We start from the raw sequence: 14,858 nt of genomic DNA, 5'->3' as shown, positions 1-14,858 counted from the left end.
CTCTCTCACACACACACTGTGCTTAGGGTGCCTTTTGCCAAAATCAGGATAGACTTCAAACAGCCTCCACCCTGTAGACATGTCTCACAAGAAAGACAGGACTGACTGCTGTCACTCTCGGTATGGGCCGGGTACTTCTCCAGAAGCAGCTCCAGTCCTCATTGTACAAATACATAGCCCTTGGAGGCTCCTGCCCCCTTTATCCTTGGCCAGGCTGTAACCAGCCTGTCCCTCTCAGGGCACTCACCAGCCACCACCCATCTTCTTACCCACACATTTCTGAGCAGGTCTTCTCACAAGGTGAGCTCAGGGCCAGGCAGAAGGGAGAGATACTGGCAGTGGGCTGTGACCCTTGAAGGCCCAGGCTGATGTTCCCTTTACTTGTTTCTTGCTTGCAGGCCATCCTGGAAACCCCTGACAGGCAGCTGACCCTGAATGAGATCTATAACTGGTTCACCAGGATGTTCGCCTATTTCCGCAGAAACACTGCCACCTGGAAGGTGAGGCAGGCCCCTTCCACCTTCTGGGCCCCAGTCACCCTTGGACCTTCCATATCCCATGGAGACCAAGGCTGCCTAACAATTAGTTCCCTAAACCATTAGTTCTGTAGGAACAGCCGCCCCAGAGTCCAGCCAGGCGTGCATGCCCACGCCCCCCTCAGCAGGAGCTGTGGGTTGTTCCAGAACCTTTTTATGATCCCTTCCTTCCAGCCTGGTGCTGCCTCCTTTCTGGCAAGCAGTCCTCTTCTCTAGGGTGAAGGGCCCCAAAGACGCCAGCCCCATGAAGTAGGGCTTCTAGGAGTTGATAATGCCCAAGCTTGGTACATTCAGCCTGGGCTGAATTCACAGAGACCCTAAGGGTCTGGATACCTTGGCTTAAGGTGCATGTTCTGAAGCCTGCGGTGGAGCTGGGGAGGTACAGGTGTAGACACACGGATGGACCAAGAGCCGTGGACCACACACTGGGGCACTGACAGCACTCATAGCCCTCCCCGGCTCTGCCATCCCTGGCAGGAAGATAATTGTTTCCATCCAATTAGTCATTTCAGCACCTTCAGCCGTAAGTTTTCCTGGGAGACCAGAAGCAGGCAAGAGGGGGACCCTGAAAAATGGGACACACAGATGCTGGGGCACTAGGCCATTTATTTTTCTATAGTCTAGATGGGGGCGTGCGTGTGTGTGTGTGTGTGTGTGTGTGTGTGCATGCGCACTTGCAGCAAGGTCAGAAAGCGATATCTAAATTGGTAGAGGGATGTGGCAAGGAGGAGAGAGCACTGGCCCCTGCAGGGAAGGTTAGACACGGGGAAGGAGGAGTCCCTATCTCAGAACCTTAATTGCATCCCTGGGTCTTGAGTCCCCCTGCTGGCCAGTGTAGAAACTGCAGTTAAATGGACTACCTCCCCCAATCCCACTAGGTTTCAACAAGTGTTCCTGAACCCCTCCTCCCCACCAGGAGGGTCCTGGTGGGGTCTGCACAGTGCCTGCCTGCCTTTGCCCTGGGAGTGTGCTAAGTGCAGCAGGAGGGACTGAATCATGACTTTCATATCCCCATGCGCAATTCCCAAACCTTGGGAGAGAAGCTGGGAGGCTGGGACAGCTGCTCTAATTGGCTGTGAGTGATGTCATTTTTTGCCAACCACAGTCCTGCCCTCTTTCTGAGCCAGCAGGGCTTGCTTGGGACCACCTCCAAGTCAGTCTCCAACCTCCAAGTCAGTTCAGATACCAGATTTTTATAAATGATAGGGTCCTATACAAACGTAAGGAATCATTATAATTATTGCCTAATGTTTAATAATGCATATAAATTCTTTGCCTTTAGGGGTAGCAATATAGAGCCTGCTTTCCATCAGACAGCCTCCTCTTTGGGGGCAAAGTACTGCTAAGCCACCTACCTACCTACCTACCTTCCTTCTTTCCTTCCCTCCCTCCCTCCCTCCCACCTGCTCCACCCTGCTGCAATTTTCTAATTCTCTCTACTTTTGAGGTTAGGAGGAGCTGGTTTAGGTGACTTCCTTAAGCCACTCAGTGGCCATGCTGAAGCCACCCCCTGATATTGATATTCTAACCCTGCTGGCCTTGCATAGCTCAGCCTTTGACATCTCTGTGGTGTGGTCTCCCTCCTAGTTCTTCACTCCCATCTCCCCTCACCTAGTCTAGGGCCGGGTAAGAAGCCATGTGGGCTGGGGAAATTGAGCGACTAAGTAGTTGTCTTTCCCAGTTAGCAGTGCTCTGCTGCTGCGTCTGCTGCTTGAGGTCACTGCCTGAGCCTTCCTCATGGCACAGCAGACTCCATCCAGCTTGAGGTCCACTTTGATCTTCTGGTTTCTTTTCAGCCAAATTCATTCATCTTACTTGGGAAATACGTCCTGTCTACACTCAACTCTGCTTCCCTTCCACTTTTACCTTCCACTTTTACCTTCCACTCATCAGTCCCTCAGGTCATCTCTGCTCCTCTCCTGAATTATGTGTGCTTCCTTCTTTTCCTTCTTCACCTTTGCTGCCTCCCACCCTGAGATATTTTCCACCTCAGACCAGGGCAGAAGGGTTAGGAGCGGGGCATAATGTGGGCCCAGCCAGCTGCCGTTCATCCAGGGACAGAGCTGCCATCTGCCAAGCTGATGGTCCTTGCTGGCCCTCCCCGTGTCCATCCCCTCCCAAGGCCCATGTTGTGGGCCCGTCCTTTTGTTTACGCAGCCCCCGCCAGACCCCTTAAATTGCCGTTAATGTTTCAGCGTAACGAATTAGTCTCTCATCACGAATCAGGCTTCGAAATGAGGGAAAAAAGCCCCGGTGAGGCCATCCTCGGAAATTGGGGTCATTCTCATTTGCAAAGCGGAGGATTGGAGCCCCGTAATGCGGGCAAATTTATTCCGAGGCAGGAGCCCCGGCGTGATTAGGCCCTTTGTAATTATCGCTCCAAGAGATTCCACTCCAGCCGCCCGCCTCCCTCGTGGATTAGCAAGCGAGTCGGAAAAATACACAGGATTTAATTAGAGGCAAATTAAAATTGGTAATGAAATCGGGCCAGTTGCAAGTGGCAAGAGTTGGAAGGGAGAGAGGGAGAGAGGATCTCCAGGGGCAAGGGCTGCCTGCCCTGCCTGCTTTTTTCCCCGTTTAGAAATGTAAAGAGGAGACAAGGATGGGGACGAGGCGGGGGAGGCTGAGGGAGGACAGGTAACAGGGGCAGGGATGCAGGCAGGGGCGGTGATGACTGGGAGCTTCGAGAGGAGGGTGCGGGGCAGGACTGAGGGACACGATGCGCGGGGGTGGACTAGGGCCGTAGTCTGGGCTCCCAAGGCGGCGAGGTGGGGAATTGGGCCAAGCACCCCCCACCATCACCCAGGCGTCCTACAAACCAGATGACCTCAATTCTTGAAGTTATCCCGCCAGGAGAAGGTGGGACGGACAAGGTGACTTATCTCTTTCTCTCCTCTTTCTGCCTCTCAGCTGTCAACCCACACTCTCCTCTCTCCCTGTTTATTTCAACAAGTATGTATGAGGCCTCTACTGTATACCTCCTGCTCTCAAAACACAAGCTGCCTGTTCTGAGCCACAGCTCAAAGCACGGTGCCCAGACTCCTGTGGGTCAGTGGACGAGGCAGTGAGGGTTCGTGAGCTCTTTCCCAGACTTTTAAAAGCTTAGTGACAATTCTGCATGCACCCAAGATAAAGCATCCCGGGCTTGCAGAGATCCCGGGGCCTGAATGTGATCAGCTGCTGATCCAAAGTCCTGAATAACAGTTACATGTGTCTTTGATTAATGAAGATGATGGAATAGATTATTACTAACTAGATAGCATTTAGTTGATAGACAGAACTTTCCACCATATGGCAGAGAAAGAGAAGGCAGATAATAAAATGGGTCATTTGTAGTGAAGAGGCTGGGAGCCCCTGGCTCTATGGAAAGGGTAGCAGCCTGCCTTCCCTTTGGCTGGGTCTCCTCCCAGCCCACCCTCTCCCCTGCTCATCCCTGAGCTGAGGAAGGAGGACTCCTGCTGCCTGGGACTTGGGACTGGACGAGGACTGTCCTGTGTGTGCTCAACCAAGCAAGCTGCTTCTGAGCTCCTCCTCCCTGCACCCACAGAATGCCGTGCGCCACAACCTCAGCCTGCACAAGTGCTTCGTCCGTGTGGAGAACGTCAAGGGTGCCGTGTGGACTGTGGATGAGCGGGAATATCAGAAGCGGAGACCGCCAAAGATGACAGGGTATGTGGCTCCAGAGCTGGGTGGGGTGTACCTGCCGGTGGGGGGAGGGGCAGGAGCCAGCTCACTCCTACCCCCTGCCTCTCCAGGGTGCCCATGTGCACCAGATCCTTCCTGGCTGGGGGAAGGGGTGTGGGGAGAAAGGAGCGGAGGAGATTGGTGCTGGGGCGGTGGTGGGGGGTGGCTGGAATCTGGAAGTGATGGATCATTAGAAAGCAGACATTTATGTCTTGTTCTGGCCTTACTATGGCTGAGGGAAGGGGTCAAGCGGGAGGCCTGGTAGCTAAGAGAGACAGAGGCCCCAAGTAGCCCAGGCCAGAGCTGGCACACAGGCAGATGCCGGCCAGTGGGCCCTGGTTGAGGGGCTGCCACCCCCAGGGTACCTGCTTCCTCAGCTCATCAGAATGAGTATACCTCTGAGGTCCCAGGGATCCCACCAATTTATCTTATGGCAGGGGAGGGCCAGTGAGGGCCAGGGGCTGGCGGGAGGCCTCAGAGCAGATTTGTGGCAGAACTGGTTTCAGGACCAGGTCTCTGACCTCCTGGTCTTTTGTGCTCTGCTTTTCCACCTGGCATTTTATTTATTTATTTATTTATTTATTTTTAATTTTATTGGTTTTCTTTTGAGATGGAGTTTCTCTCTTGTTGCCCAGGCTGAAATGCAGTGGCATGATCTAGGCTTAGTGCAACATTCACTTCCTGGATTCAAGCAATTCTCCTGCCTCAGCTTCTCATGTAGCTGGGATTACAGGTGCCTGCCACCATGCCTGGCTAATTTTTTTTGTATTTGGTAGAGACGGCATTTCACCATGCTAGTCAGGCTGGTCTTGAACTCCTGACCTCAGATGATCCACCCGCCTTGGCCTCCCAAATGTTGGGATTACAGGTGTGCGCCACCATGCCTGGCCTATTATTTTTTTTGAGAGGGAGTCCTGCTCTGTTGCTGAGGCTGGAGTGCAGTGGTGTGATCCTGGTTCACTGCAGCCTCCACCTCATGGCTTCAAGCAATTCTCCTGCCTCAGCCTCCTGAGAAGCTGGAATTACAGGTATGCACCACCACGGCCAGCTAATTTTTGTGATTTTTGGTAGAGACGGGATTTCACCCTGTTGACCAGGCTGATCTTGAACTCCTGACCTCAGGTGATCCACCTGCATTGGCCTCTCAAAGTGCTGGGATTACAGGCATGAGCCACTGCGCCCAGCCTCCACCTGACAGTTTAAATGGAAACAGGGTCAGAATCCTTTTTGGCTTCCACGTAGCAGCCGTGGCCTTCTCCCCACCCCAAACTCCCTCACCCCGGCCACCCACCTGCTGTGCCCCTTGGGCCAGAGCCCCTGGGTAAGGAGAGGAGAGCAAGTTAGATGGATGTCTCTGGGGTGTGGGGTGTCTGCTCCCCTCAAAGATGCCTGCTCTCCAGGCAGGAGCCTCTGCATCCCAGGCGGTGTGGAAGCCTGGAAGATGGAGGGAAGCCATCCCCAGGTGAATGCCCCGGGGCCAGTCCCCAGGCCGCCGGGTACTGGCACGTCTCATTACCGTGTTACATCAGAAGGCCTGGCTGCACTTGCACCTCTGCTTCTCACCAGTTTGGTGACCCTTGGCCGTTTCCTTAAGCTCTATGAGAGCTCTCTGATGGTATCATCACTGTGGAAGAGGGACAGCCCCGAGCCACTGCTTTTCCTGTCCCAACTCCCAAACACCTTCCAGTGCAGAGAAGCCTTTTGAATGGAGCATGTGGGGACAGACTGAGTGCATGTCTGACATGTCCCAGAATCCAGAATGGCAAGACAGTGTGGGCAGAGCAGACGTGGAACCATCGAGGCTGTAGATCGGATCTTGCCAAACATTGGAAAATCTAGACCAGAGAGAGAAAATGGGGGTGGTGGAGGGCGGCATGCTGTGAAAGCAGACGTTGCGGGGATGGATGGCAGTTCCCACTTCCCAGCTCCGAGACCTGGAGGTCTCCGAACCAAGCTCCCTGCTCCCAACTGTGAAGGGACTGCTCCTGCAGGGCCAGGTCAGTGTGAGGACCGAATCAGACCAAGCACACAGACGGCTCTGAGACGGTGGCTCATCTGCTCTGGCCTCCGGGGATAAGGAATGCGCCAGTCCCTGCCCCAGCACAGGCCCTTACTTAGTGGGGGTAAAGGATGCAAATGAAGAGTTAAGAGAATGAGTGAGCCAAAGACAGCCTTCTCTGTCCTCCAGGAGCCCCACCCTGGTGAAGAACATGATCTCGGGCCTCAGCTATGGAGCACTTAATGCCAGCTACCAGGTGACCAGCCCAGAGCCCACCCACTCACCTCTACTTTCCACCCCCTTGCTTTCTCATGCAAGAGACTCCCGTCCTCCCCTGCAGATGACTCACCAGAGGAGGGAAGGAGGGTGAAGACCCAAACTCCCCAAGACCCCACCTCTCTGCCTCACCCCAACTCGGGGCCAGCCTCCACCTCTGCTTTCAAGGCTGGGTTCAGATGAGGCAGGCAGAGAGCCAGGAGGCTGGCATACCCGTAGCATCTCCTTTCCTGGTTTGTCAGTCTGGGTGTTCTCTGTCCCCTGGGAGAGGGGATAAGCCAGGCCCAGGTTCCAGGAAAGCTGGGAGGTAGGAGGTGGGGATCAGAGTTCCAGCCATGGGAGGGGTGCTTCATTCGAAGGCTAAGTTGGGACTTGGGGGTGCCCAGACAGATCTGCCCATGGGGCCAGCAGACAGACACTCAGGTGGCTCTCTAGCAGGTGGGAAGGGCACAGACTTGACTGGGTGTGCCCCATCCTGTGGAGCCACTGACAGGCCCCAACCCTGTGCCCTCCAGGCCGCCCTGGCCGAGAGCAGCTTCCCCCTCCTCAACAGCCCTGGCATGCTGAACCCTGGCTCTGCCAGCAGCCTCCTGCCCCTCAGCCATGATGACGTGGGCGCACCCCTGGAGCCTCTGTCCAGCAATGGCAGCAGCAGCCCCCCTCGCCTCTCCCCACCCCAGTACAGGTGAGCACACAGCACAGACTTCCACCCACCCCAGCGCCCCTCAAGCACCAGGGAGGAGGCCTCATTCCCACTCTGGGTGGGGTTCCCCATCCCACCCCCACCATGCCTCTCCCCAGGACAAGTGGCCTCTCTCTTCCTTCACCTCAGCAGCCCTCTCAGCCCTCCTTTCTCCCACCTGTCTGTTCTTCTTACCCACTCTTCCCTCTCCCCACCTCTTCCTCCTCTTTTCCCCCTTCCTTTTTTACTTTTCCTCCTCCCCTCTCTCTGTCTCTCTCTATCTTTTTAAGACAGAGTCTTGCTCTGTCACCCAGGCTGAAGTGCAATGGTGAGATCTTGGCTCACTGCAACCTCTGCCTCCTAGGTTCAAGCAATTCTCCTGCTTCAGAGTCCCCCAACCCTGTACCTGGGATTACAGGTGCCACCACACCTGGCTAATTTTGTATTTTTGGTAGAGATAGGGTTTCACCGTGTTGGCCAGGCTGGTCTCGAACTCCTGACCTCAGGTGATCCACTGACCTCAGCTTGCAAAGTGCTGGGATTACAGGTGTGAAGTGCCACACCCGGCTCCTTCTCTTTCCTCCATTTGCTCATCTCCCCTTTGCTCCCCTTTTTTCTCCTCCCCAACCCAGAGCAGTCTGTGCCCCAGCACTGACTTCTTTGAAGCCTCAGTGCTGATGGGATCCTGGGGAGGGGGCTGTGGGCACCTCACTGTCCCCACAGTTCTGGGTGAGTTTGGGGGGCAGGGGGCCGAGGGGATCAGATGACAGCCCCCAAGTGTCCATGCCATACTTTTGCCTCAGCCACCAGGTTCAGGTGAAGGAGGAGCCAGCAGAGGCAGAGGAAGACAGGCAGCCTGGGCCTTCCCTGGGTGCCCCCAACCCCAGCGCCTCAGGGCCTCCGGAAGACAGGGACCTGGAGGAGGAGCTGCCAGGAGAAGAACTGTCCTAAGGGCGTGTAGGGACCCGAGGGGCTGGGGTGAGACCCTCCCTCCCAGAATCCAAGCCCCATCTCCCCCCACTCCACAGCCCCTTCCGAGCCTCAAGGCACATCCAGGACTCAGAATGGGGGAGGCCCGGGCCAGCAGCTCCCAGTGTGACCTGACAAAAACACACAGGGGCAGGGGTGGTCCCCACCCCCAGGGACACAAGCCCTGGTCTGGGACCAGTAGAGGACACGGAGGGTTCAGACCCCTCCTCAGACCCTCCCCACATCTGAAACGCCTACCCCCAACCACCAGCAGCATCAGGGCCCTCCTCCCCCACCAGCTCTCCCCATAGGGCCCCTCAGCGCCATGGAGACCCGCAGGCGGGGCTTAGCCACCCCTCTCAAACCCAGGGCCTCCTGGCACCTGGCTCTGGCCTCGTTTTCTGGCCAGAGACCCCCGCTTACCTAAGTCCTTCTCCCTTCCACCTTCTTTTCCGTACTGTGAAGAAAGAACTCTCCACCCCTTGCTCCTACCTGCCCTGGCCTGGGTGGAGGAACTGCAGTTCCAGACCATCCCCAGAAGAAACGGCCCCTCCACTGCTGGGGTGGAACCATCTGTGTGCCCTGTGGGGGTCTGTGCAAGCTGGCCCACCTGGCTCTAGCCCTGCCCCCAACCTGAGACAGAACCAGGCTGAGTCAGGCCTCTGCCCCGACCCCCACCCTCATTTGCTGGGGGCTCCTCCAGCTGCCCCATAGGAAGAGGCCCAGTGCCCGTCTCACCCACAGAGGTCTGCCTGGTGCGCTTCTGCAGGTGGAGCCAAGCTCCCCCTGAGGCCACAGGCGGGCCCTGGGCCATCGGGAGCCCAGGGGAAGGCCAGGCTGGACCCCAGCTCCACACCCACATCCAGCCTGCAGGCCCCTCTGCAGCCCTCCCACCCTCCCTCAGCTCCCCTTCCTCTGCATTCTCCCTCACCCTCCCTTGGCTCCCTTTCCCTGTGCCCCCCTCCCCCTCCCAGTTAAACGGATGACCAAAGACCTTTCTTATGCCGGAAGCAAAAACCAAAACTTTTTGTTGGCTTTTTCCTTTGTCACCTCCCCAGCACCTGCCCTCCCGTCTCCCGCCCTGGCCCCAGGCTGGAAGCCCTCCCTCCACTTAAGTTATTGTTTTAAACCAAAGTTTACAGTGTCTGTTGGTGGCCAAGACCCTCACCCTCCACCCCTCCTCCACCCACCCCGAAGGGCCCTGGGGCTCAGTGGAGGCTGGGGCCCTGCTCCCCTCCCCTCCTGCCCAGCCTGCGGGAAGGAGGAGGAGGGGAGGAGGTGGGCTCTGACCCGCTTGGGAGTGGGCACAGGAGCCCTCCTCCCTGCTCCTGGGCTGCTTCCTGGGGGCTCTCCAGACCCCTCTCTAGGACCAAGTCACCCGCCGTGCTGGGAGTGTGGATTCCAGCAAAAGAGCTGGAAAAAAAGTGAGACTCTCCACAGACCCCCTATGGGGGACCCCAAGTCAAGGCCAAGGACTGGGTGTCGGATGCTCATAACACCCCTGGCCTGGCCCCTTTGCTGAGAAGACTCCTTGGATATTTCCCAAGAACCCCCCACATGCACCCCTCACAAGCCACCCCTCCTGAGAGGCAGGGGGCCCTCTTCCCCCTACCCGTGTATTCCCCACCTGTGTTCCGTTTGACCAGCACAGAAATATTAAACGTCCTCTATTCACCTGGCCCCGTGTGTGTCGCCAGGGTGTGAGAGGGGAGGAGCATTAAAGCTGAAAGATCACTGCTGGGGAGCCTCAAGAGAGCAGCGGCAATGTGAGGGCTGCTGTGGGGGTAGTTTCTGTGAATGGATGGAATGAGCGACCATGCTGGGCGCTGGGCATGTGCCCTCGCCGTGTGGACAGGGCCCACCCGCTCCATTCCCCTGCGCCTCCTGTCCCTTCCACACTTAAGCAGGGCTGTCTGTCATTTTCCTGTTTTCTTCCAGAGTGCCAATCCCTTGCCCCAGTTCTTTCCCTAGTTTGAAATCCAAGTTCCTACCAGAGTGCTGGAGCAAGGCAGCTGATCTGCTGCGGGGATGGAGAGGGCCACTGCCGCAGGGCTCCTTTACCTGGGCCACCAGCTCTGGAGACATCCACCCCCATGCCCAGGTGTCCTTGTAGGCCCATTGTCCGTATCTTCGATGGGGCTGCCTGGATAGGTGTGTGTATGTGTGTGTGTAGTCATCCACAGGTGTGGCAGTGGCATCCTGAAGCAGTAGGACCATTAGTGAATGCATGCACACCCATGTGGCACACTGTGCAGTGACCACAGTCGTCACAGAGTGGGCTCATGGCAGAAACTGGATCATCCAACCTGTACGAAGGGGACCCTAGATAGGCAGCAAGGAAAGAGACTGAGGGCCAAGCTATTAAGCCAAAGATGGGCTCTGCCACCTCCCCCAGCCCCGCACACCAGCCTGCGTGCCTCTCCACCCATATCAGGTCCTGGTTCCCCACCTGCCGCCCCTCTTCAACACAGAGCCCCTCCCACCACCTCAGACCCCTGTGCACATCCCCAGGGCCTCAGCCGGCTCATTGGTCTTACACCACCTCCTGGATACTCCCTCCTTGAGGGTGGAAAGGAGCCCCAGGCCTGTCCCTAGGGGCAGGGCCCAGGAAAGTGTATTAGGGGAGCAGCAATGTTGAGAAAGCTGAACAGGAATCAATCACCCTTCCTACAAATCACCAGACTGCTGGAACTCTCCAGCCACATGTCGGAGAAGGACCTGGAGGTTGAGTCTTTGCTGATGTCTCCCTACTCTCAGGCCTGTCTTTTGTCCTTTTCCTCCATCGATTTCTGTCGCTCACTTGCCCTGCTTTCTCTCTGTCTCACCTTCACTCCACAGGCCTACTCCACCACAGCTCTAATCCTGTGGACTCTGTGTAGAGCCTGGGGTGAATTCCCTGTCCCCCATGATACCTCGAGAGGGGCTGGGGAGCTCAGCTTGGTCTCAGAGTCCCCCACCCCATCCTGCCAGACACTGTTTAAAGTAGCATTGATGTGTATTGTAGTCTACCCCGGACCTAGCTGCATGTAATCTGTGGACTGCAGCATTCTCTACAATGCAATAAAACAATGACCCATGATTTTGCTGCAGCCGCTTCCCCTTTCCCTTCTTCCCCTCCCAGCCAGGACCTACCAGAAACGCTCCAGAGAATCCTTAGGTGTTAGCTGCCAGTCTCCCAGCCCCTTTGCTCTACCCCCTTGAAGAAGAGGGTCAGTTCTGTGGACCAGCCCCGGGGGCATTCTTCCTATGCCAGACTCTGAAGGGACAAGACTACACCTAGCCTTATTCTCAGGACCGTCCTTCCCGAAGTCTAACTTTAATTTCTCCTGCTTCCACTGGAGTCCTCTTACTCCTCCCACAGGGATATAGTGAAGGTCTGACCAGTGCATCTGCAGGTGGGGTGACGATCTGTCTTGCACACTGGTACAGGAGAGGGTCTTGCAATGTAAGAAACAAGAGCTGTTAGGAACCACCACCTTCTGGGTGCATTGGGCTTATAGAGTCAGTAATTTATTTTCTTCCTGATCTGACATCCTACATGGGGCAATCCCCGCCCCACCGTCATTACCTTATTCGAAGTAAGAACCAATACCTCCACCTCCTACCCCCATCACGCCTTGCTGTGAGGAAGCCCTGGATGCTGGGTATGTAGCTCTCCTTCCTACTGTTACAGCCAGGGAGCAGGCTGTTAGCTGCAGCTGGCAGCTTGTCCTGGTCTTAGCATTGCTGAGCCAGTTGGGGAAGCCATCTTTGGAACCTGTTTTCAGGCTAGTAAAGAGAAATACTCCAAACTGCACGTTTTTGGGGTGGGATGAGTAGCACTCTGGGCTCTGCATCCGGCAGAAGTCCCCCTTCCCCTTGCACTCAGCACTTCGCTCCCCCACCATGAACTCGCCACCTTGTCCAAGGCCTTCTTGCCAATGGTCAGCAGAGGGCGCTTTAAACAAAGCGGACCGGCTCCTCTTCCGGACCAACAACCTGTCTGGGGACACAGCACAACCTCCATGAGAACGCCAGCTGCTGCACAGCGGGAGGGCTCAGTACCTGTTTTTAATAGTAATATTAACATTTAGTGAACCCTCATCATGTGCCAGGCACTATCCTAGAAGCTTTGTATTTCATTTCATCCCCTCAACAACTCTGAGTTAAGATACTATTATTATCCCCATTTTACAGATGAAGAAACTGAGGCAGAGTCAAAGAGATGAACAGATAAAGCATTAAGAATAAAGAATCTTTGCAGATGAGCAATCCAGGCTAAAAAGAAGAAGGAGGAATCTGTGGCTGATGGTGTGGAAAGAGAAGAGGGAGGTCCTGTAGAGCTTACCCAGCTTTCTAGTGACACAATTTTTTTTTTTTTTTTTTTTTTTTTTTAGACTGAGTCTCACTCATAGCCCAGGCTGGAGTACAATGGTGTGATCCCGGCTCACTGTAACCTCCACCTTCCGAGTTCAAGCAATTCTTCTGCCTCAGCCTCCCGAGTAGCTGGGACTACAGGCATGTGCCACCATGCCCAGTTAATTTTGTATTTTTAGTAGAGACGGGATTTCACCATATTGGCCAGGGTGGTCTTGAACTCCTGACCTTGTGATCCGCCTGCCTTGGCCTCCCAAAGTGCTGGGATTACAGGCGTGAGCCACCGAGCCCGGCCAGCAGCGACACGATTTACCTTAGTGTTTGCCACCTCCCTGCTTCTTTGGAGTCTCCGAGCACCTCAGAGTTGAGAATTAGGCCCTGGCTTCTGAGATCCCCAGCTGCCATTCTTCTCTAAGCAGAATAAAGTAAATTGATCTTGGAACAGTCACTGAAGGACAGAGCGAAGCAGAGAAAGAAGTCTGAAATACCCTATAAAAATAATCAGGCAGGGGCCCTTCTGATGGGACGGGGAGGCAGAGCAGTGCAGACAAAGATGTCCTTGTCTGCGGTGGGGAGTTAGAAATGACACCCCTCACGCACAGCACACACCTTCACACAAACACCCACATGCTGCTACCCGATATGCTGACACCAGAGGGCCCTTCCTCTGCAGTCATCTCTAGGTGACCAGCCATGGACTCCCAGGGAGGGACTCCCACCACACAGAACCCCCAACACCTCACTGGCCTGCAGTCTACATCTGCTTCAGGATCAAAAGTTTAGAAAAACAACCCCTCCCGAAAAGGCGGTCATGGTGGCAGCCCAGGCTGAAAGGCCCTCTGTCCTAGCCAGGAGGGGCCAGGGACAGGGTGTGGGGGCTGGCAACTTCAGAAGACTGGCTGAATTAACAGGGACAGTGCAGCAGCGGGCTGGGCACTCAAGCTGGCACTCTGAGCTTCTGGCCCTGGCCCTCCCGCCAGGGCCCCTCCTGCTCTGGGACCTGGAATGCAGGCCTGTCTACACCAGGCCACCATGGTTGGGCTCCAGGAGTGGGCCAAGTGCAGGGGATAGGGGTGGGTGGTCACCAGAGAAGCACAGGGTGGGTCTCTGTTCTCTGACAGCTGCTTCTCTGGCTGGGAAACAGATGGAGAGTAGCCAAGTGTCATGTGCCGTGAGGGAGTAAACAAGGGTTCGAATCCTGCCTCTACTGCTCGCCAGCTCTGTGGCCTTGGGAAAGACACTGGAATTCTCTGGGACTCAGAGTTCTCGTTTGTAGAATGAGGTGGGGTAATCATCTCTACATCACTGGCTTGTTGAGAAGATTAATGATATATAAAAAGATTCTGATGCATAATATGCCCTCAATACATAATGGCTGTTAATAAAATGGAGTCCTGGGTGCCAGTCACCATAGGGGCTCAAGGGGACCCAAGTGCTCACTGGGGACCAGTGTGACCTGGAAGACTCCCTGAAAGAGTTCTGGAGCTGAGGATGGGAAGTTTGGGTAGAAAGAAAGGAGAAGAGAGAACGTTCTAGGCCTGCAGGGGAACTGAGTTGGAGCTTAGGGAAGATTAACGTGGCAGAAAACAAAACGTTAAATGGAGGCGACAGAGACGGAGGCAGAGGCAGGGAGGCCAATGGGGTCTTAGAAACCTGGCCCCATCCCTGTCATTACCCACTGATGGGGCCTGGGCCTGGGCCTGGGCAGGTGAATTGGAGTGTGGTTTCCTTATGAAGTGGCCCCAAGACTCCGAGAAGGTTAAGGGGGGAATGACCCGGCTTGGTGGCATGGGCATGCCCACACCTGCTGATGCCGGGAAGTGGTGATGCCGCTGCTGCTGTTGATGCCACTGGGGAGTTTCCATCCAGAGAGGGACTGTCTTGGACTTAATAGGTACTTCGCAGGCATGGCAGGGGCCAGTCAGTGGTTCCCACACCTCGTGCTGTGACCTTCAGAGGTGTGCAGAGCAGCCTTCTTGGAGGAGATAAAGTTTACAAGCAGCTGAATAGATTTGACTTAGCAGGAGCGCTTTGCAAGGCAGGGGATAGCTGAAAATGCACAGGCGGACTGAATAGGACACCTGGGGACAGCCAGGAAGGCCAGATAGTGGAAAGGCAGGCACCAGACTCGGGAGGGCCCCACAGGTCAAGCTGGGGACCAAGCTGGGACTTGGGAGAGCTGTGCCCACGGGGGCATTTAGAGCAGAGGAGTAGCAGGATTGACCTGAGATTTGGGGAATAGGCCAAGTGGAACAATTGTGATTGTCCAGGTGACCGATGATGAAGGCCTAAGTACGGATGTGTGTGTGTGGCGGGGAGGTGCTTTGGAAAATGATAGTGTTTGGGGGGGTTCTTT

At 55.6% G+C, this 14,858-nt stretch overlaps 1 protein-coding gene across 9 annotated transcripts in view; it reads left to right on the top strand.

Annotated features, from left to right (window-relative positions):
* FOXP4 (forkhead box P4) overlaps positions 1-9,825 on the top strand; it is a 38,292-nt gene extending 28,467 nt beyond the window's left edge. For all 9 annotated transcript variants that reach the window (XM_064361064.1, XM_012448612.3, XM_012448611.2 and 6 more), the window contains 5 exons: positions 399-500; positions 4,084-4,205; positions 6,409-6,475; positions 7,011-7,180; positions 7,981-9,825. In XM_064361064.1, the coding sequence (XP_064217134.1) occupies positions 399-500; positions 4,084-4,205; positions 6,409-6,475; positions 7,011-7,180; positions 7,981-8,128 (609 nt within the window). In that variant the 3' untranslated portion in view covers positions 8,129-9,825. The remainder of the gene's footprint in view (positions 1-398; positions 501-4,083; positions 4,206-6,408; positions 6,476-7,010; positions 7,181-7,980) is intronic.
* The last annotated feature ends 5,033 nt before the right edge of the window (positions 9,826-14,858 follow it).

This window comes from Aotus nancymaae, unplaced genomic scaffold (assembly GCF_030222135.1).
Source record: "Aotus nancymaae isolate 86718 unplaced genomic scaffold, 86718_ANA_hifiasm-v0.15.2.pri h1tg000040l, whole genome shotgun sequence".
NCBI lineage: Eukaryota > Metazoa > Chordata > Mammalia > Primates > Aotidae > Aotus > Aotus nancymaae.
The sequence above is the reverse complement of the archived record's forward strand: the minus strand, read 5'-3'. Positions and strand labels throughout refer to the sequence as shown.